The sequence below is a fragment of the Opisthocomus hoazin genome, chromosome 14 (genome assembly GCF_030867145.1).
Source record: "Opisthocomus hoazin isolate bOpiHoa1 chromosome 14, bOpiHoa1.hap1, whole genome shotgun sequence".
NCBI lineage: Eukaryota > Metazoa > Chordata > Aves > Opisthocomiformes > Opisthocomidae > Opisthocomus > Opisthocomus hoazin.
In genome coordinates this window covers 19,965,711-19,987,806 of record NC_134427.1, presented here as the reverse complement: position 1 = coordinate 19,987,806, position 22,096 = coordinate 19,965,711, and the positions used below count along the sequence as shown (strand labels likewise).

At 40.2% G+C, this 22,096-nt stretch overlaps 1 protein-coding gene across 8 annotated transcripts in view; it reads left to right on the top strand.

The window, feature by feature from the left end:
* The window catches only part of ACSL4 (acyl-CoA synthetase long chain family member 4), a 41,689-nt gene that overhangs the window by 4,542 nt on the left and 15,051 nt on the right, over positions 1-22,096 (top strand). For 4 of the 8 annotated variants that reach the window (XM_075435284.1, XM_075435279.1, XM_075435278.1 and 1 more), the window contains 3 exons: positions 16,422-16,468; positions 19,975-20,214; positions 20,515-20,692. In XM_075435284.1, the coding sequence (XP_075291399.1) occupies positions 19,987-20,214; positions 20,515-20,692 (406 nt within the window). In that variant the 5' untranslated portion in view covers positions 16,422-16,468; positions 19,975-19,986. Of the gene's footprint in view, positions 1-16,421; positions 16,469-19,702; positions 20,215-20,514; positions 20,693-22,096 lie in introns of all 8 variants that reach the window. The other 4 variants (XM_075435280.1, XM_075435281.1, XM_075435282.1 and 1 more) reach the window with 2 other exon arrangements.

The window sequence follows — 22,096 nt, the reverse complement described above, 5'->3', positions numbered from 1 at the left end:
TCTAGGTATGCTTGAAAGCCTGTGAATTTATAAATTCAATGTGAATTTAAGTTGACAGGACAAGGACAGACTTAAAATAGCACATTACATTCCACTACTTGTACTCTTAAAATTTGGACTAAAGAGTCTTTTAAATTATTATTTTAGTAACTCTGAAGTGGTATTGTGTTTTAACTCTCCTTATTACTGAAAAAAGATTGTGAGTAATACCAAGACAGTTACAGAAATGCTTGTGTTCATCAGATTCTCTAAATATACATTTATTGAAAATTTAAATATTTAATTTTAAAATATCTGTTAGTGTCATGTTTGGCCTACCCCATTGTGCTTTTGTGGTAGTATAAGCATGGCCGACAAAAAATTTTTCTTAACGTCTATCTAATAGTTATGTTTTGCAAAATTACTTGTTAGATCTGTACAGCAGACCTGTTTGGGGAATTTTTTGTTCTTTTATGATACTGTGCAACCCATTTTAAAGTGAAATTAGTATTAGTATGGTGAAATCTGATCCTTGTTCTACTTAGCTGGGTGCATTACCCAGCTGTGTAGCATTTTAAATTTAAACAAAGCCTACTAAATGTGACTTACATTCTAGGAAGCACAACTATAGATTCAAGTAACATGAAAGGATGGTTGGTTTTCTTCTAAACCGCTGTTCTACGCATTGTGAGATACGGGACGTGCGTTCTGAGCTGCACCTTCACTGAGGTTTTCCTCTGTATGTGCAGTTCCTCAGCGTCGAGTGCGGTTACTGCAGTTAGATGTCGAGTTTATAGAACTGCTGGTTTGCGTGCTTGCAGTGTGACTCGAGCAGTAGTTCCTTCAGCTACGCGTCGTACTGAGTGTGGTTCTTCCACGCTCGCTCTGTGAGCAGGAATGCCTGTCTGCGCACCGGCGTGCGGTTTGACGCCTCTGGGCTGCTGCGGTTGGGGTCATCGGGGACTGAGTGCCCCAAAGCACCTTCACTTCCATGCTGACATTTCTGACCCTTGAACAATGCAACTCCAAAGAAATGTCAAGCACGCAAGGGCTGCTGCTGATTTCTTCATGTTATTTCCTTGCATTCCCAAACAGCTGCTTTTTTAGCCATGCCTCTGCCCACCAGACCCTCGTTTGCACAAATCCTGCCGACAGGAGTAGAAAACTATTAGCACAGAGAGAAACTGAATAAATTATAATATTCAGTATGTGACACCGCAAAGAGAAATTCCATTCAGTGTCGGTAGTTATAAGCCTGTTTGCTTCGTGTTTCCCAGTTCAGTTTGGAAAAGCAATACCAAACAACTAAATGGGTTCTGCGGAGCACACGGGTGCCCTAAGGCTCTTCTTTCCTGGCTGCCAGAAAATCTTGGTTACGTATCACAGCAAGAACAGGCTTCACACCTGCGCTTGTGTTCTTTAGCAGTCCGCTAGTGCGAGTGAATTTTTCTTGCTGTCCCTCGGTTGCACAGATGCTTTTACAGACAGAAACACTGCCATTCTGCCATATCCGATGGCTTTTCACATGATTATTTTCCAACATGCCCACCTCTCGCTGTGGAAGCCAAAGGCCCCAGCAGCAGGCAGCCAAGAGGGGCTGACTCCATGCCTGGGGCAGGCAGCTCCTACCAAGAGCCTGCCGCAGGCACTGGAGAGAGATGTTCTGCGTTCCATCCTCTCTCTGCCCTCCCTACCTGTTGATTCCCATCCTCGAATTTTTTGTATTAGCCACTCTACAATAACATATGAACTACACTCCTTGGTTCAGGATAACATGTACCAGCGAGCCTGAAACTACAGTCAACCCTCGCTGGTCTTTTAAAGAGAAAGCTAAAGGTATGCTGTGTTTCTGGAAACTGAGCAACCGAGTTACTCATTCTACATCCAGCTTACTCTGGTCATTAGCAAGCTTCATATACAACAGTATTTCCTAAAATAAGAACTTTCCCAAAATAAAAATATTTTATTTTTGTGTTCATGTAATGATCGCTCATCTGGCTACAAGTCAGTTTTGGTATTTGGATTAAGCTACTACTTTGTAAATTTTATTATGCGTATTTCTGTACACTAGGAGCCCCTTGTACAACTGGAACCAAAAAGCCTTCTAAGAAAGTTGTGTGTAGAGAAACATTAGACTGTAAATAATGAGTATTCATCTAATGCTCTGCAGGGGCGGTTTCTCACACTGGGTGGAACACGAAGAGCGCTCGCTGCCTGTCAGAGTAGGCTACAGATGAGCAGGTACTACAAAGCATTTGATCTAACTTCACACAATGTTGCAGTTCACAATTCTGCACATATTTATGGCAAGTGGCCCATACAGTGGAATGAATCTGGCCATGTTTAAATGAGTGCTGCCATCAGGTGAGTTCGTAGGGTTGAGTGAAGACAGTGGTGAGACTACAAGGAGCCTGTATTGTGATAGTTGCTGGTAAGAGGGTGCAAGTATCTTGCTGGAAAAAAAAAAAGGCAAATTGATGTAACTGGTCAGACCTCCTGAAACACTTCATATTGCCTGAGCAATCCATCAGGTACTTTGTTGTTTCCTCTCTAGTAGTTATACACGCAGTCATTTTTGAAGGGATCTTACTACGTTCAGTTTACCTAAGGCACATGAGAAGCAGAACACCCAGTGAGTCCTTCTCAACACGTTTTGTCTTGGAAGCCAGAGGAGTTGAGCAGCCTATGAAATGTCACTACTTCAAATATGCGGTGAAGTCTGAGGGGCTGGAAACTGCACATCACTGCGCGCTGAATGTTGGCTCGTAGCAAAAACCCCAGAGTTTATGAATGAGGGCATTCACGTCACAGCTTAAACTCAACTTGGTGGCCAGCTGCTGTTTCCTGTACCATACAGCCACTTTGGATTAGGAAGATTACTAACTCCTGACCTTCAATAAATAACAAATTATGCATATTTTGGACTACATAAAATTAATCTAAATAAAATTTTAACAAGACATTTCAGTGTTTGGGAAGGGGTTTTGAGGGGTTTTTTTTAGCTTCCAATAAAGATAAGATTAGGTTAGTTATCACGCTACAGCTTCTGGTTGCTTTTTTTGCCCATACCGCACTTCCATGAACACACGAAGCTTGCGAAAGCTTCAGCCAGCACTCACTCACTCGCTCTGGCTCCTGGCAAAAGGGAAGGGACAGGCTGGGATAGTGAAAAATGGGTGTAGGCAACTTCTTCCAGCAGTAGCTGGCTTTCATGCTTATTTAAAGTGCTTACAAAGCTACATTGTAAAGATGCAAGTAATTCCGTGTGAGCTGGAGTGAATGGAGGTTACCTCTTCCTCCCTTGCACGGGCACTTGAGCAAACGAATAGGGAGCTACGTCAGACCCCTGGCTCTGTTTATAAGTTATATATAATTGGTTGCCTGCAAAATTTACAGCCTGAGGGAACGGTCAAAGCGAGATCACCGCAGTCCACGTTTGAATTGAGTTGGCTGCCATGAACCTGAACTGGAAGACTCTGATAGAGAACCAGCAGGCTTATTGCACTGTTCTCGCTTCTCTGTTGAAGTCTCTGTTCCACTGAGGTCACGTTTATGTCAGGTCAATAAAGTAATTTGCTCAAGTTGTGTTATATCATAAAATTTGCTTTAAGTACTAACCTCCTTGTGTTCTTAGGATGGCACTTCTTGGTTTGGTTTTGGTTTTTTCCACAATGAAAGCATACATACTGAAAGAATCACAACGCTATATAGGTAAAGTGTAGTTTTACAACAGTATTTTCGATAGCTTTGAATGTTACATAGCAGAGTTGGGACAGTAAATCTGCAGCTAGTGGAAATGTCAAATTACGGCAAAGTGATATAGCAATGGAAAGGAAAAAATAAAAAACAAGCAAGAGATTCTGGTTTGTGGTGTCTGGTCTTTTCGCACCAGACACAGAAGTCAGAAGCGGGGATGGCGCAGTTTCTGTCTGTCCGCAGTGGCCCATTAGTTTGTCACTTTGCACGCTGCTTTCCGTGAAGACAGCTGTACATACAGATGATTCATACTGTCTATTTACACAGTATAATTTAATGCTGAATTTAAGATAGCCTTGGTTTTGTGCCTTTGTTAGACAGATGTGTTTAATTTTGTCCTGGGTTTGGCCAGGACAGGGCTAATTTCCACCGGACTCCAGGAAGGGGCACAGCCGGGGGGCGGGGGCTGACCCCACCTGGCCAAACAGAGCCCGGTATTCCATACCCTGTGACATCATGCGGGGTTCCAGGGCGGGGGCAGTGCGGCGGGGACTCACTCGAGGCTGGGGAGCGGCTGGGGAGCGCGCGGCGCCGGTCCTGTCTGAGCGAGCGGGTCTGTTGTGTGAGTTTGGGTCCTATTTTCTCCTTATCTGTATCGTCGTTGTTCCTGTTCCCTTTGTCTGCTGTTCTGTTAAACTGCCCTTATCCCGACCCACCAGTTTCTGACTGTTTCTTTCCATTCTCCTCCGCACCACGGCAGGGGGAGGGGCGGCCGCGTGGTGCTTTTGTTGCCGGCGGCAGCCGAAACCAAAACAAATTTTCATTATGAAAATGGATTCTCTGTTTATTTCATAAGCATGCAAATAGTTTTGCATTTTTGTGAGCTCCTCTGTTTGAACAACTTGGGCTGGAGCACCTCTTCTTTGAGGAAAGGCTGGGAGAGCTGAGGCTGTTCAGCCTGGGGAAGAGAAGGCTCCGGGGAGACCTTACAGCGGCTTGCCAGTGCCTGGAGGAGCCTGTGAGAGAGCTGGAGAGGGACTTTTTACAAGGGCTTGGAGTGATAGGACAAGGGGTAATGGCTTTAAACTGAAAGAGGGTAGGTTTAGATTACACATAAGAAAGAAATTCTTCCCCATGAGGGTGGTGAGGCACTGGCCCATGCTGCCCAGAGAAGCTGTGGCTGCCCCCTCCCTGGCAGTGTTCAAGGCCAGGCTGGACGGGGCGTTGAGCACCCTGGTCTGGTGGAAGGGGTCCCTGCTCATGGCAGGGGGGTTGGAAGGAGATGGTCTTTTTCCAACCCAAACCATTCTGTCATTCTATGAGAAGTGCTTTCATTATGAAATATTATCACCACAGGGAAGAGGAACAACTGCAAGGTGAAACTAAGCTTGCTGTTCCTCAGTAAAACGCAGAGCAAGAAAGTGGGAGTTAGAACAGGGATCGGAGCAAGATTATGCCGTAGAAAACCATGGAGAGCATCCTAGGAGTAGGCTGCTTTTTTGCCATTCTGGGATTGTCAGTCCTCAGTCTGGCTTGTTCATGGATTGGACATTATCCTTGCTTTTCAAGTTCGTATAAGAGAAGCTGTATAGGTATTTTGGTGTTTCGCTGAAGCTTGCTCTTTCAGGCATATTTTTCTTGCATGCCTTTAAGTAACAATACCTTTGCAGTGTACATTACAGTTCCATAAAGTTTGACTGAAGAAGACAGCATGCTAAACAGTGCGGGAATTTTAGTGTAATGTAACTGAAGCTAAAAACTTGTTCTAGCCTTGAGCCAAGTTCAGGTTATTTGAACGCTCACAGATGGTTTGCCGAATGATAATCACATACACAGAACAGTGAGAAACAAGTGTGAGGCTCTTTTCATTTGGTAATGTGATCTCAAAAAGACCAGCTGGTGGCCAGCCTTGTAGTCTTTCTCTCTCCGTTCCTAATGTAAAAATATTGCAGGTTTTCAGGTATAACCTACACCCACTTAAAAAGTTGCTGTTGTTTGGAAAATAATCCTCATTTAGCCTGGGTCAAATGAGTCTGAGCTGCAGTGGGGGGAGAGAGAGGTGAGCAAGCAGAAGCAGCAGGGTTCATGGCAGGGGGAGCAGGGCTTTGGGGAAACCTCTGTGTTACCTGAACGCACATGGCGCTTTCACGGCGGTCGGATCATGGTGTCTGGAATATATGCATGAAAATAAGATACAAACATGGCTTGTGTGTATGCTGATACTACTTTATACCTGAAGTATGAGATTTTAGGACCGCACCAAGTATGAGAAGTATGAGATTTCATACTTATACTTGGTGGACCGCACCAAGTGTTTTAACGTTTGTTTTCCTGCCTTTATGAAGCATGGTCTGTGCACAGACATTGGATGCAAATGTAAAAGGGGGGTATGTGATCTTATTCTCCGAGAAGCCACAGCAGATAAGGTTTCTCTTGGCTGTTTCTCTAAGGTAACAAAACAGTTTTATAGGTTTGTTATGTATTACCTCTTAGTTTATAAGTTTACCTTTCCTTAAAAAGCTGAACATGAAAAATATTTCTGTAACTTGGGTAGCATTAAGTAGATTTATCTTTAAGAGAGGTAAGCTTTTTTAAAGTTGATGCTATTAAAAGCAGTTTAATGTCATAATGCTGGTTTTAACCAAGAGTAAATTTTAAACCTTTGTGTCAGGAACAGTGTTTGGCAGAATCTTGCATCGTTCCAACATCTGAAGGCACTCAGAACATAGAATTTAGGTGAAAATATAGCACTTGAGACTGATAACGTAATGAGTTTCTAGTGGTATCCCCTAACCTAAAGTAACGTACATGATCAGCCTGTTCCGTGTTTTCTGGTGGCAGGTAGTATTTTGCAATTGTACAAGTGGTATTGACAACAAACAGCTGAGAAAGCTCGTATTACCAATCCAGGAAAACCTTGGCTTGAATGGTCTGTTTAGAGATGTTTATAACCTAAGAGATGCCTAGAATTTTCACTATTTACTTTTTTCGATTTTTCATGAATTTATCGACCTACTTACCTAGAAACATTTGAATTGCAGTTGCATTAAAGGTAAGAGTGATGAGTTTTTGTATGCTAGTAAGCAAGAAGATTGACAATAACTAGGGAGTGGGCACTTCAGTAACTCTTACTAGAACCTTTTGACAGGGAACCTTGTCCTACCATCACTGTAATGATCAGTCCAAATACTGATAGACTTGGAGTCGGGACTGTGTATTTTTAAGTTGAAAATGGAAATGTTTTCTGACAATGTTAGCTTTTTGAGTATCACTGCATTTGTTAACAAATTAAATGATATCTTTTTTTATTACTAACCATAAGTTGCTGTTGTTATGCACTGCCTCACGCTAAGGATTTTTCTGTCCCTTTTGCAGAGAAAAAAAGTTTCTAAAAATAAGTTGAATGAATGGTCAACAGCGTCAGTTTCCTCTTCGTGCTTCCTTCAGAATTTGTTAAGTCTAAGACCACTTTACTGTCTGTTTAGTCTAGAGCTGTGCAAACAGTTTCTTTCTTCTGCAGTGGCTACCGTGACTCCTGCTTTATTCATATTAAAAATGATCTAGTTACCTAAATATCAAGTCGTGCCATCAAGCCACCTGAGTTTTAGCTGTGTGGTCTGCTGCAAAGTCGCGCAAGCTTTTTTCATGTCTTTTGAGCTGGCAGGGCTTGAACAAATTCTTTTCGGAAGCTCTGGCTGTGCTGGTACACAGCTGTCCTGCGCGAGGAGGTTTTGCTGAGGGGTAGGACGTATTAGCACAGGCGCAATCATGTGATAATACGGTTACGCACCTCCTTGCCTGCAGCCGGCTTGCTCGGTGCTGTCTCTGCTTCTAGCTCAGGCTCTGAGCATGTAATGTTGCGAGCCAGTCCTGGAAGCCTGGCCTCTGCTGCTTTGCAAAAGCTGCTGGGGTATTTTGGGCTAAGAACGTGAAAAGCTGCTCGCCTCTGAAACTGTACACCTTGAACCAGCATGTTGGTCTCGGTAAATAAGAAGTGTGATAAATGTGCATGCATGTGTATTAAGGGGTAGTAAAGTTCAGAACCTCACTGTTTAAAACTCTCTCAGAGGTCATCTTTTTCTCCATTTTTTTAACTTCTTTTCTCTGAGAATTGTGCTGGTTTCTACCTGGTTCTCCTGTCTTGGTATGAATGTTTATGTTCGGACTACTTTTGCATTGTTTTCCTGTTTTGGTGGTGTTACGCTGCTCAGAAGATTGAACAAAATAGTGTTTAGAGCTGTTAAATCTAAAAACTTGAATGTGCACTTTGCCTTGTGGGAGAAAATGTACTGAAATTTGCTTGGTCATCTCACTTCCTCTTTGAAGTGTGGATAAAAGTCAAAGAACTGTTATGATATAGTAAGTCAGTACGATTGCCTTCCCTGGTAGGAAATGCCATCACCAGTATTATCTCCCTTGGTGGTGGGTAAAATCCCCACCTTCTCTGACTAAACTGGTAAACGCTGCATTGTTTTATTATCCATGTACAACTCATCCCCATTCTACACCTCCACATCTTCCTTATAAAAAGGAATACTTGAGTTGCCAAATAATGTTATTAAAATGTAACTTAAGGATACCTCAGTCTATCATAAAGCACATGAAAGTAGCAGAAAGCAAGTTTGTTCACCAAAAGTTTAGAGTAAAGCAAGCAAAAAGTTGCAGCGTGAAGTCCTGTCTTAGGTAAATCTTTACCTGGGAATTCCAAGTATGGCTCTAGAGATGGCGGATCTCTAGAGATGAATCTAGGTGTGTCTGGCTAGAAAGTGATAGGATATGTTCACCACAAACCCAGCAACAGACCGTGCTAAAATTTTGCATTCAGACTACAGTAAAATTCAGTTCCTTAAACATACAAAACACATCATTGCTTTTTCACTGGAAAATACTGTGATTGTGCGAAAGATTAAAATATGCTTGCTGCCAATGCTCCTAATTTTTATTGACTCTCAAACCATTTTCCTCTGCTTAACTAGTTACACCATGAAAAACAGAGATGACTCATGCTTGAAATCTCAGGGGCTACCATCTCAGATGACCATGGGTGGGGACAGTTTTCTTAAACTTGTATTGTTGCACTGCACACCCAGTCATCTGTATATCAGAACATCTGCAAGGAGAGAATTTCTTTATATTGCAATTAAGAAAGCCAAATTCTTTTTGTTTAGTCACAAAAAAAGGGAGGAGTTTGCATTTGGATGTGATCTCCTAAGGGAAAAGGGAAAGTCTGTTTCCCAACTCTGGTGCTCCTCTTGTTCACTGTCCCCACAGAATTTTGAAGAACCCGTAAGAACTTTAGAAAATCCCTCCCCAGCCCCCAGTGCACTTTTTGGTAAGCAAAAGACTGCTAATGCAGTACATGAGGGGGAACACTTGCTTCTCTTCCCCCTTCCCCCTCCTTTTTTTTTAAGTACATGTTTAATTTCACTACCTAAATTATGACCAACGTCTGAGAAGAAAGCAACCTAACGCCACTGATGAGAGACGATGGGGTTTTTGAAAAGCAATAAAGGTAAATATAAAATTGGTGGCAGAATTTCTTGTCAAAATGAAAGCTGAAGAGACAGTCAGGTTTTCTGAAGTAAACAGAATTCTATTTAGAACTTTAGTCTGTTAAATTATACAACAGTCACTGCTGGGAAGACATTGAAAGAGAAGTATCTAATCTGTCAGGGTAACTACAGTAAAGGGAGAAGCTGGCGTAGTCCGTTCTCGTGTCTGGATTTCAACAGAAGGCAGGAGGTTAACGTCACTGGACTCTCTCAATGGAGCATTAAGAGGAATTGTGATGGTTTCTGTCACTGCATTGCGTGTTTGGCTGCCAGACACTGGACTTGTGCTCATGCACTTTAACATTTTACTCTTTGAGTTGCTCCTTTCACAAAAAGGTTACTACAGAGCAATGCCGCTAGATTTTGTGAAATTTATAAATAAAGGAAGTAGCTTTTAATGACTGGCTCTCCTGTGTTCATATTACTAAGCCTTGGTCAGACAAATCTGTTAGCTGAATCCTATTTAGAAAAGAATGATTCAGTGTTTACTTTCTCCTAACTTTTGTTCCTATGTAGCAGTAGATTCATGTTACTATTTTATTTTGTATTGGGAAATGCCATTTTACTTTTAAGTATTTCTAGTGCGTCATCACAAGAGTGTGTACAATTCCTTTTCAGTCATGTTGTGCAGATGTTTGGTAACATACCAGATTGGAGGCCAGGAAATAAGTGTTAATATTTAATCTGTGCAACTAGGGTAACGTCATTAATGAATTTCTTGCCTTGGTTTGTAAAATGTCATTAACGTTTGTCCAACCCTAATACCATGACTTGATCAGAATCTGAACTTGAATGCATGTCTTCCAGGAATCGGGGAAGCAGTTGTATCCAACAGGTATAAGCATAAATACATTGTCTCTAGGTAATTTAAAAAAAACTTTTAGCCATGGAGATTATTCCTGTAGTCCTCCATCTTTACGTGTAAAACAGAAAGCACCTGATGTCCTCATTTCCTTCCACTGAGGAAGGATGTTGTTGGAATGATTACCATAAGCATAGGATACTAACATAAGATGGGAGATGAGCACCCTAATTCGTAAGCAACCTGTTCTCCATGCATATGTTCCTAATACTGACAGTAAGTCAAAAACAGATAAAAATAAACTCTCACTAGACCCAGGAAAGCACCTAGCACTTAGAAGCAAAGTATTAGTTACACAAGTCACATTTGTGCTTTCTATCTGCAGTACCCCCCATCACACATCCATTAATAGTACAGAAGCAGGAATATTACATCTGACTTTGAAGACTGTAAAACACCAGCGCATCAGTTATGTACTTTTATTGTCCCCTGAAAATGAAGAAAACCACGGTTATGATAAGAAACCCAGCTTCGAGTAAATTCCTGCTTTATGCCAGGTGTGTTCCAGTTAGGAGACAGAAGCAAGATCTAGACTGTCCATTTACTGCTGAGATGAAATGGTGGCATAGTTTAAGACGTTACCCGACAGAGGTAACTTGTGTGAGTGTTACTAGTCCCTTTCAATGCCAAGTAGAATTGCTTGACTTCTAGACGCCCACAGAACAGTGTGCCAGTTTTCAGGTGCCTGTATTCCGCACAGAAAAAATGGAGGGAAGGTCTTGAAGTTCAGCGTGAAGTCTCACTTGTGCTTTTGCATTGTTTTACTTGTCCCTTTTCTAACTGAACTATCTTTTTTTGGCCTGTAATTGGTATCTTCAGTCACATTGTCAAGTTAAAAATGAAAAGTTTAAACATAATCAGGTTATAAAAATTAGGTGTAAATGCTTCCTTGTAGTTACATATTAGGCTAGAGACCAAACAGTCCATGATTCAGACCTATACAGAATAGTCTGGATGTTCTGTAAGCTTTTTTTATTAATTTAACCTGCTTCATTTGTAATGCTTAAAAATAAAACAAAGGTAAAGAGGGGAACTGATCTCCAGTCTGTGTTCAAACCGATACACTATAGGTGATTGCACAGATCTCCTGTTACAACACGCTCCAAAACAACAGGTGCAGTAACAGGCTTTGGAGTTTATCCCAAGTTGCCTAAAATAAGAGAAGGTTTTCAAAAAGCTTGAACTTACCAAGTCTGTACCCAAAGGAGGCATGATTTTCATGTGGGGAAGCGAGCGACAAACCTTTTTTTTTTAGCGTATGAAACTGGCTTTAGTATAAATTGTATATATTAGGGGATTATTTGACTTTGGGTATCAAATTTCTGAAAGGACAGTGTTTGCAGGCAAGAAAAATGTTACGGAAGATGTAGCAAACAGGCCTTTACGTTTGTAGGTCTTAAACTGATTTGATCTTCTAAACTATACTTCAGCAATCTTAGGAGAGGCCACCACTTCTGTATTTTGCAAAGCAGTTTACTAGTACTGAGAAAGAAGCAGAAAATTAGAAGATGACGGTAACCTAAATCTCGCTAGCTGCGTCAGGAGAGCCGTGCAAGGCGCAGCCTTCCCGCTGCCAGATGAGTGTGTGGCTAAACACAGGACGAGTCAGTCTGTCCATTTGGTGTTACATACGGGAAGAAAGGGATTATCAATTCTTACTTGACTGTTTACGTAGCTTTTGCTGGAGAACTTCCACAGCCACATATCCTCTAAAATTTGTCCTTGATCGTGCTGCCTGCCTTTTCGAGTGCTTGTTTTGAGAAGCTGGGTGGAAACAGTACAATCGCTTATCTCTGCTGTTGGAACATCGGACTAAGAGCAACATTGGCCATAATGCCTGATGAGGTTGGGGTATAAGTTGAGGAGATCAAGCTGAAATACTGCTCTATTAGTATAGATTATGTGTTTTCCTTTTTAATTTTTGTGCCCTTTAGTGAAAGTATATTTTGTAGATGTTGGAGCAGTTTTGAGGTAGTATCAGTATTTTTCAGTTGCAGATTTTCTCCTTTTCCCTCCCCTTCTGAAATGCTCTCTGTACAAGTCCTTACCATGTTCATTAACTAAAATGCTAGTGAAACATAAGGATGCCTCTCTCTCACTTCCTTCACTGCAAAAACCTGTTGAAACAGCCGAGTTTGCTATTCACAATCCTGTAGCATGAATTGGATTGACCTGAAAACTTGTGTGCTTTCAATCAGATCACGGCATAACCAGCACGGCTTGAGCACGGGCTTGTGAGAGAGGAAGCGCTGGAGTGAATGAGCTCGGGTATTTACAGTGCAGATTCTGGGTAGAATTTAATGAGGCAGAAGTCACAGAGGTGGGTCTAGAGGAAATAATACTTCCCAGTTCAGTGTATTCTCAATGGACAGTTTGCAGTTGCGGAATCTTGCCTTGGCTTTTTGTGTTTTCTGCCTTCGGGGCACACACAGCTCTTAACCTTTCACCAAATATTTGCTTGCCCTTATGTTACAAGATTAGGGGAGAGAGTGTTTCACGCCAGTCTGTTAGATAATTGAGAAATACTGGGTAAGCGCAGCTGGCCTGGTTTCCATTACGGTAGTTGTTGCAGCAATAGATGTACTTGACACTTATAAATTGATTTTTCTTTTCCTGACTGACATTAAGCGCATATATGTTCTGAGGTAGTAAAACAGAAATAGTGAATATAAGGGACAACAATAATACTTTTCTTGAAACCAAAAATAAATCTGATCTTTGTTTAGTAGCTAAGTAAAACATTGTATTAACTACTTTTTAAGCAGCAGTAAGATAAACAAGATTTCCTGATACTACTTGTGTTTTTGTGATTTCGGATAGAATGTATGTATTTAAACAGGGACCCTCGACTTCTGTCAGGGCCCACTATATCTGGCTTTCCCCTCTCCATGTTTGCTGGGACGCAGGCACTTGTATTTATGCCGTGCAGACATAGTAAGAGCTCTCCAAACCTCTCAGGCTTTGAGCTCCTTTTGCATTGACAGAGCACAGAAGTACTTCGGAAACCTGCTGCCGTTTGATTAGATTACCTCGGGAGTTTTCATTGCCCTTTGACGTACAAAATTGTGTAAGAGGAAAATATGTAGAAATCTGCCTGTGAGAAAGGAACAAAAATTGGACCTCGTGTACTTTTTTCTTTTCTACCATGAGTAACTTTCATTAACATTGTCGGAGTTTGTTTTCATAAAAGCACTGACATGATGTAAAAACTGAATCATTTCCCTTAGTTTTTCTTCCTTCAGTCCTTCTAACCCCAGAAGTTGTAATGAGCCACAAGGTTCTTCTAACTCCTATTGCTATTTAATCACAGTCTTCTCATCTGTAGAAATGTTCTCTCATTCTTGTGTGTGACAGGGATAAGTCTGGAAGATCAAAATTTGTAGAGAGCCTGGTAGTATGCACTCATTTGTTTATTGTGTTTAAGCTTGCTACATCCTCCTGGCAATGTGATATTTGTCAGTCTTCCCGTAATTTCTTTTTGGAATCCTAGGCTCTTTCAGGTCTAGTACTGGAACAAATTCAGGACTACTAGATATTGATTAAATTCCCTTCCAAAACCGGACTGAAACTAATAACCAATTTCCTTATTCAGGTCAACTTGGGGTTTTTTTCACTGTGTAGAACCACCTTTCCACTCACAAATCATGAATGCTTACTGTGGTTGGCAAGACATTTAGATCTGCCTGAATGCTAGAGAAATTCTGGAAATAGTTGTTACTTATTCATACTGCATTGTTTTGGAAGATGTCAGAACTTCCTGAAAGGAGTCAACCCTGAGCACTTACGCTAATGCCAGAATTGTGTCTCCATTTGAAGCTGGCAAGCGCTCGGTTGCAGGCGAACCAGGACTTCCTCCGGTGTTTTTAAACAACTTCTTGCTTTGCAGATTCCAGCTTTTCTTCACAGACTAAAATACTACCCTTTTTTCTGTCTAATGTCATACTTCTTACTAGAAGACTTCCCCAACACAATGAAAAAACATTTTAAAAGTTGCAATGAATGTTTGAAGTAGATAGAAAAAGAAGTATGTTTTCTTGTAATGATGCTGTTACATAGTCAAGTGGATCCCTGGCAAGCTTTTTAACACAAGGGGAAGGACAGTAAACAGTCATTCATATACTTTCAATATTAAACCTTTACAGTGTTTTGGGCTTGGACTAATTAAAGCCTTTCCTAATGAAAATAATCATTTGCTGCCTTATTAAAATTAAACTGCATAGGATAAAATTTCTAGCCACAGGTGGTACTTCAGGTTTTGAGTTACACTTAGAAATTCTAGTAGTGTGTGCGAATGCTGGGTAAGTTGATTCTGTTCTGTCTGAATAGTTCAGTGCAGAGAAGATTAGGGCATTTCCTCCCATGTGAAGTCGCTTCAGAAGCATAAACCCTCTCCCTGTTCCCCACGCACACTTTTGCTCTTACTTAGTCCCATAAGCTTTTGTGACTACTTAAAAGCTATTTTTCTATATTACAAAAAAAAATAGTTGCCAGTTGTTTCTTACATTTTCACTTAAATTCATGAAAAATTACGAAAAGAGGAGTCCCTCTTCTGTTCTAGAACCTGTGCTCTGATTTCAGGCTTTGTTCTGTGGCCCTGGCTTCAGGACAAGAATCACGTTGTGTATTATCTGTCTCTGAAGCTTGTAATTGAGGATATCAAAGTCAGATGATATTCAAAGAACATCTCTTCCATCTGTGGCAGTCCGTAAAATACAGTGTCAGTTCAGTACTTGTATGAGCATTTGCATCGGGTATTTGTTTTCTGTAGTAAGCTTGGACTATAGAATTTTTGTAAACACCCAGCATATAATAGTAATAAGGAAAATGCTGCCTCATGACTGAGCTTCCTAATACGAACACTGTAACACATACCATTGCAAATGATAAATGAACTCTAGTCTAGAGAATTACCATTTCAAATTGCTGGAAGCTTATTCACCTGAGAAAAATCCTTTGGAGATGCTGAAAACACTTCTGTCTAGGAGAGAAACAACATTTCTTTTTGTTTGGTCTGGTTTTTTCTTAGACTGCAGTCATGCCTGAGACTCACTGGTAGCTGTTGCTGGGAATGTGCATTTCCTACATCAAGAACTGGAAGCTCTGCTGTTTCCAAAGTAGATAGATAAGTGTCTAAGTAGGTTAGCTAGATTGCACAATTAAGAGAAATAATGACCTTTGTACATCAATATAAAATATTACGTATTCTAAATATTCTAGTATTACATAACAGTTTTATTTTGATACAGTGAAATTTTTCATGAGTGCTACTTTTTTTTATTTATGAGGAAAGAGGACATAACTGTTAAACTTTAGTAATATGTGGTTGGCTTGCCTTGAAGGTATCCTTGATGGTGCATCAACGTGAACATTGCGTCTCATCCTGTCTCTTAAAGTCTAATTAAACTTAAATAAGAGATTGAAGGCATAAGGTGTAATTTGAATAGCTAAGTTTGGCTTCTGACCAAACGGAATTAATTGGTATGGCGGTTCTTTTGCAAGTTCGGTATGTCAGTCTGTTATGCATTAAAATATGATAATTTATTTAAAATATTTTAAATATTATATTCTATTTATTTGGCAAAAGTTTGGGATGGTCCTGTTGTGGATAAAAATCTTACACAGCCCCACACAAGTGCCAGTAACAGTAAAAACACTATTGTGCTTCTTATTTCATATTTCAAGAGAAAATAGTTTAACAGTTTCTGTCTGTAAAAACTGGTACCTTGATTGAAATCTTAGACTTATGGGGAAGGCTAATAAAATATAACTAGGTTAAACATCAGTTAAAAACTTTCTATATCTAAAACCAAGTAGTTGAAGAGAATACTTTTTGAAGCCACATCTGCATAATTACACGCAGGCATCTTTTTTTCATTGGTGCTTCTACTGACGCTCATCCATCAAGAATGATAAAGGTCTTCTTGCTGCTGCCCTTGATTCACGTTTCTCACAATCCCTTCTATCACTCTGAGACAGAAGAATGGACCATATAGAGGCTGAAAGTCTCTTTCTTGCCTTTTCTTTTTTTTCTTAAATTAAGCTTCTGTTCATAGCTTTATTCAGAATATGTTTAAATGGGGGGGGGGGGGCATAAAAATTAAACTCCTTTCGGGTAACTTCATCTTTCTCTGTACGCTGTAATTTGCAAGCTTAGTCTTTTCCAATAATATTATTGCTCTCCTTTTGTATGGGTAGCATGTGCCACCTCTGTCTAAATTCATAGGCTATTCTTCTTCAGGAGCATTAGGGTAGAAATTCGAAAGATTCCTCCTTTCTGCAAGGCAAAACAATTCCCAACCTCTAATACTTCCCTTTTTTCTGTTTTAATATAGATCTAATCGACACTGAAAACGACCCCGGCATCACTGTCAGGTACCTTGTAAGTACACCTCTGTGTGTGTATGTGTGCATATGTGTCAGGGTTTTATACGAATATATTAAAATGAAAAAGCCAATTTTGTCTTTTTGGGACTTACTGAGGTTTTCCAGCTGATGTCTATTAAGAATTACAACTGATTTTTGTCAAGATAAAAACATTTAAAATCACCACAAATGTGTACAAATTAGCTAAGTTACCTGGTTTTATAAACACTTTTAAAAGTATTTCAAACGAATCTGAAATTGAATTGCAGAAATGCAACCTTTAACTTTCCTAATGTGAACGTTAGCGTAACTGGCTGTAAGCGTACCAAGTGTGTTTGTACTTAAAATTGAAATGTTAAAAGTGATTTCAGCAGGGTGCCGGTTTTAGGACAAAACAAACATTCTTTCCCATGAAGACTTTTTTATCATGACTTTATTATTTAAGGCAGTGTTTTGAAAATTCTGATGAGGTTTTTTAGCATGTTAGAAAGTTGTTCCAGTAAACTGTAGAAGTTCTTAAGTTAGCATTCAGCACTGAATTGAGTTTTGTTGCTTCACCAGCTTGAACATCATCTCACATATAAACGCACACGCTTCACGCATGTAGAGAGGATTCGTAGATGACATCAGTAGGATGCAGTTTTTCAAACACCGTCCTCTTTTCACACATAGTCTCACAATCCATTCTGCAACCTAGTTCCATTTTACAGCCTTAGTGTTGGTAATCAGTAATAAAATGTGAATTGGATGTTGTGAAATACCCGTTTAAATCATGACGGTGCTGTTAGTTCCCTGTGTTGTTTGCATCTCATCAGTGCTTAGATGACAGGAGGAGCAGGTCCCCATCATTTTAGATATGGTAAAAAAAGGGACAGCTCTTACCCCAGAGACTGCAGTTCAATTCACTGTTGCCCAAATGCAAGAGTTGAAAATAGCAGTGGAAAGAGGAGATACTTGCAATAAATATATATTAACAGATACCATTAGGTAATATAGATTTAATTAGAAAGTAGTAAGAAAATCAGTGTGTGGAAATATGATTTTCAGTTCTTTGTATCTGTTGTAATAACACATACACGGAAAATACTCTGAAAATTTTATGGTTGTTCAGTGTTATACAAGCTGCTGAATAGCTTAAAGAAAACTTATAAAATTAATCTACAGGAGATTAAATTGAACGGAAAAGTTGAAGTAAATGTCTTTTTATAGTATCGGTCACTCCAGAACATTGGCTAAAGAATTTAAGTAAATATGAGCCCATTCCTCTCCTCCATTTCTAAATTAGTCAGTTCTTGATTATTTTATTATTAGTTTTTTTACCGGTAGGACTACTTCTGAAGAAGCTACTACTCAGCCTGAATAAAAGCTACAGTACTGTCTCGTTATATTGAATTGTTTGCATTAGTCCATCAAGTCTGCTGATACGCTTTTTGCTGGCAGGTGAAGAGCAGCGAGAGCTCTCCATGGGGTTTATTTTAACGTGCAGCATTGCGGCTAATCATGGGCACGCACTGAGGCTGTCTTACTGTGGTCTTAGCGCTGTGGTTGGCTTTTGTTTTAAATACAAGCTCAACTGCTGCTTTTGGAGCACTGAATTAACTGGAATGAAAATATGCAAGATTATAAACCAGTAAACCTTCATTTTAGAGAACTGGAACTTAGGGAAGTGAAATGATATCTCTTCTGCTGAGGTTTGACTGCTGAGTAGCGGATGATGAGGAGGTTAACTAGACCAGAACAAGCATATAATTTTTATAAAAAGAAGTATTCAGAATATTCTTTCTTTCTGAGCAACTCAGCTTAGTTTAGTACGTTATACTATCATTCAACAGTAATTTTATTCCATATATTTCATTTTAAAAATTAGCGTGATCATGTTATTTTAAGTATCTGCAGATCTCTTAATCTTGCATTACATTAAATGCTGTTGAAATTGGCTACAACACAACGGCAGATTTTTGAAATCTTATTAAAAAACCCAACAGCCTATTAATAGATTTCTGTTATGCTGTTAGTGGCAGTTGTCTTGTTTAACGTGAAACGTTAAGTGTAGCCTCCCTCATCACCCGAGGGCGGCAAATATGTTAATAAAGGTATATTTTGAGGTGTGCCCACATTCTTTTAATTCTTGATGGAGCCCTGAAAATGCCCCTGTTCTCATCCGTTCTGTTTATCAGATTCTGTCCAGGAGAGACTGGGCTTTGCGATAAGCTAGTCAGTGGTACTCCCCGGTGTGGCCGAGGTACTGCTCCTTTGCTAGTGCACCTTTGCCTTCCGGTGCTCCTGCTGTGTGCGTCGTTCGTGATGTGTTTGCATGCCGTGTTTGCATGCCAGCCGGGTGAAGATAAGATCCTGCATCTTTGACGTGCCAGTGCAGACTGGTTACAGACCAGTGCCACAGCTGCGGCGCACTACCATGCTTTTGTTTTCCTCCCGCTCACCTTCGGTCTTTATTCAGGCCCAGTTCTCCTTAATGAGGAAAGATTTCTGACATGCAGACAAAATCTTGCCAAACTGTGCTTTAACTGGATTGAATGGGTCAAATTGGATTCCATTTTCCATACCTGGAGCTCTGAAATGCATATATTGAAGTAGTTTTTGGAGGGGAAGAAGCAAATCTGTGTAACCCCTTTCCAAGAGTCTGACATTCATAGTTGAAAAGTAATAGATTAAAAATTCAGTTGCTGGGGCAAAGTTAATAAAGCAATTTTGGAATATTATATAGTTTTTGGATTACAACATGTAGAATTTTGAGGGCTCTGTATCAAGATACATTTTAACCTGAATATAAGTGGATATAATATTCTGAAAAGCAGTAACCTACTGTATCTCTTCTCCGTGGTACAAATATTTAGGAGGAAAACAAGTGTTGACCTTTCCCATAATTACACAACTGTAGCATTACTCAAGTAGCTTAAACACAATATTATGAAGCGAAGGACAGACTTCATCTCAGCAGCCCTGAACTATTCAAACAGAGATAGTGGGGAAAAGCCTTTGAAAAGTAAATATTTGTGGATGCAACAAACAAGTATGGAAAAGATTCATCCTCTTTCTTCAGAGCAGTACACTGCTGTATCACGCAGCGTACCTGCCTCTTAAATCAGTTACTTCAGTCTCCTTTGTCTTGATGCATTTGAAGTGAACTCTTAGAAGGACTAAAACTAATGGACTGACTGTAATATTACTAACTAATTCTTTTTTCTTTTTTTTTTCCTGCTCTATGCTTGGCTCTGGTCTTCACCCACAGGTGTCCACTGTTGGCTCTCGAAGGTTACTAAAATTTTAGCAGTCGCTCTGAAACAGAACTACCTAAGCTTCGCTCACTGTTGCTTCTTCCTACACCATACCGCACTGCTGCTTTGCTCTTGCCTGCTTCAGAACACAATAAGAGATTTTCAAATACCTGCAATGAAACTTAGGCTCGAAATACGTGCCATTCTCTTGCTGCCTGTGTACTTGTTGATATCTGTGTACAGTGTGCTAGTATTTATTCCGTGGTATTTTCTTACCAATGCTAAGAAGAAAAAGGCTATGGCAAAACGTTTGAAAGCTAAGCCCATCTCGGACAAACCTGGAAGCCCCTACCGTTCTGTCACTCATCTTGACTCACTAGCAACCATAAACATTCCTGGAGCAGACACACTGGACAAGCTGTTTGACCATGCGTTAGCAAAGTTTGGGAAGAAGGACTGTCTTGGGACCAGAGAAATACTGAGTGAAGAAAATGAAATGCAACCAAATGGAAAAGTGTTCAAAAAGGTAAACCTTACGATTTTGTACTTAATTCTGACTTGGTTTTGAGCTGCTCTGCATCTTGCCTCAGCAATGGAGGTCTTCCTTAATCATCACCTCATGATATAAAACATCCATTTTATAGTAGTTAATAACAGAATACAGGATGCACTATTTATTCTACTTCAAGAAAAATGAAAGGGTTTTTTTTTTTCTTTTAATGAATGGCAGCATGTGTGCTTGCAGTGTTATGCACCAACTCACATAAGCCTGTAGAGCTGTACCTTAGGCTTCTTGTCATCACAATTTATTTGTTTTCCTCACCAGTTAATTTTAGGAACTTACAGATGGCTATCCTATGAAGAAGTAAATGAGAAAGTGAATCGCTTGGGGAGTGGACTGACCGCCCTGGGACTAACCCCAAAGAGCACTGTTGTCATATTCTGTGAGACTCGAGCAGAATGGATGATTGCAGCTCTCACCTGCTTCAAGTACAACTTCCCTCGTGAGTGCTGAACTTGTTTACTTCCAGTGTAGTTTAGGACCATTTCTCAGCAGTGGTTTGGCTGTTAAGTATTTTGAACCTGACAGTCCTGTCACTGATGGTATAAGAATTTCATAAACTTACTCTGCCTATGGTCTGATTTTTAGAAGTTTCCAGTCTATTTTTATGCATTGCAGAGATCCCCAGAATTAACTTACTCATACTTATGAGACTGTTTTTTCTGATTTTATCATAGTAATGTTCTAGGTGTTAGAATGACAGAACAGTACACTTACTATTCAAGCGTTGGTTTTTTTTTTTTTTAATACTACAAAAATGTCTGTAGTTGCATTTCTCCCCCCCAAAATGTGGAATGTTTTTATAGTATTTTCTGTCTGTATCCTGACTTATGCATCCAAAACACAAAATGGTTCTTAGCAGACAGAAGAATGGTAGAGTAATCAAAATCATATCCCAGTCTGAGGAGTTTTGGGTGACATTTTTAAGCCGCTCAACTTCATCACAATTATGTATATGGGTTTTTTCTTTTTCTAATTTTATTTAAGGTGTCAAAAATCGCTAATCTGACTTAATGAGTACAAACTTCTCAGTGAAGTGGCAAAGGTCACTACGCACTCGCGTGCCCAGTCTGCGTACGACACACTATGACCCATAACTTAGTTTTGTTGCCGCCTTGTGTTTTTGCTTACACCAGGCTGCCTGTGTTTCTTCCAGTATTAGTGGTCGCTGAGTGTGCGAGGAGCAGGTCGTACAGCAGAGTGTGCAGAGAGGCTGTTAAAGGGCAGTAACGGAAGAGCTGACATTACTACTGAAGGAGGAGAGGATGGTTAATTCGATCTCGATCCTCATGCTTTGAGAGGCAGGGAGAATCAGCTATATAGTATCACTCCCTTTTTGTCCCTTCCACATGAACCCTATTTCACAGGAATATTAAATTCCTTTAATAGGCTTTGGAGGTTAGAGTTTGAGATAGCTAAATATCTATATTTGATATAGATATTGAGACAATACTAAAGGAAGGTATTTTTTTTTTCAACAGAGAGATGATGGGAAGAGGAGAACTCCTTGGTGCCTGTGGGGCACTTAATGGCATCACTGTAGCCAGACAGGGTTAAAAATAATCTAGCAACATGAAAAAGTCTGATTCCTTCATCTGATTCTCTGCCTTGCCCCCATCAATAATCTCATGGGAGCAAGCAAAGTAGCTGATGCTGCTGAAAGAGCTGCTTGTAGGGGTGCACAGCTTTGAGCTGTGACTGGTGCCCTGCAGTGTTTTGTGTCACCTCTCCCCCAAGTTCTGCTTGCAGAGAGCTCGGGGCAGAACACGTTCCCAACTGCTTACTGTGCGATTGCGTAGTGCATTGTTGTTGGGTTTTGGTGGATCTCTTTATTTTGATGATTTCT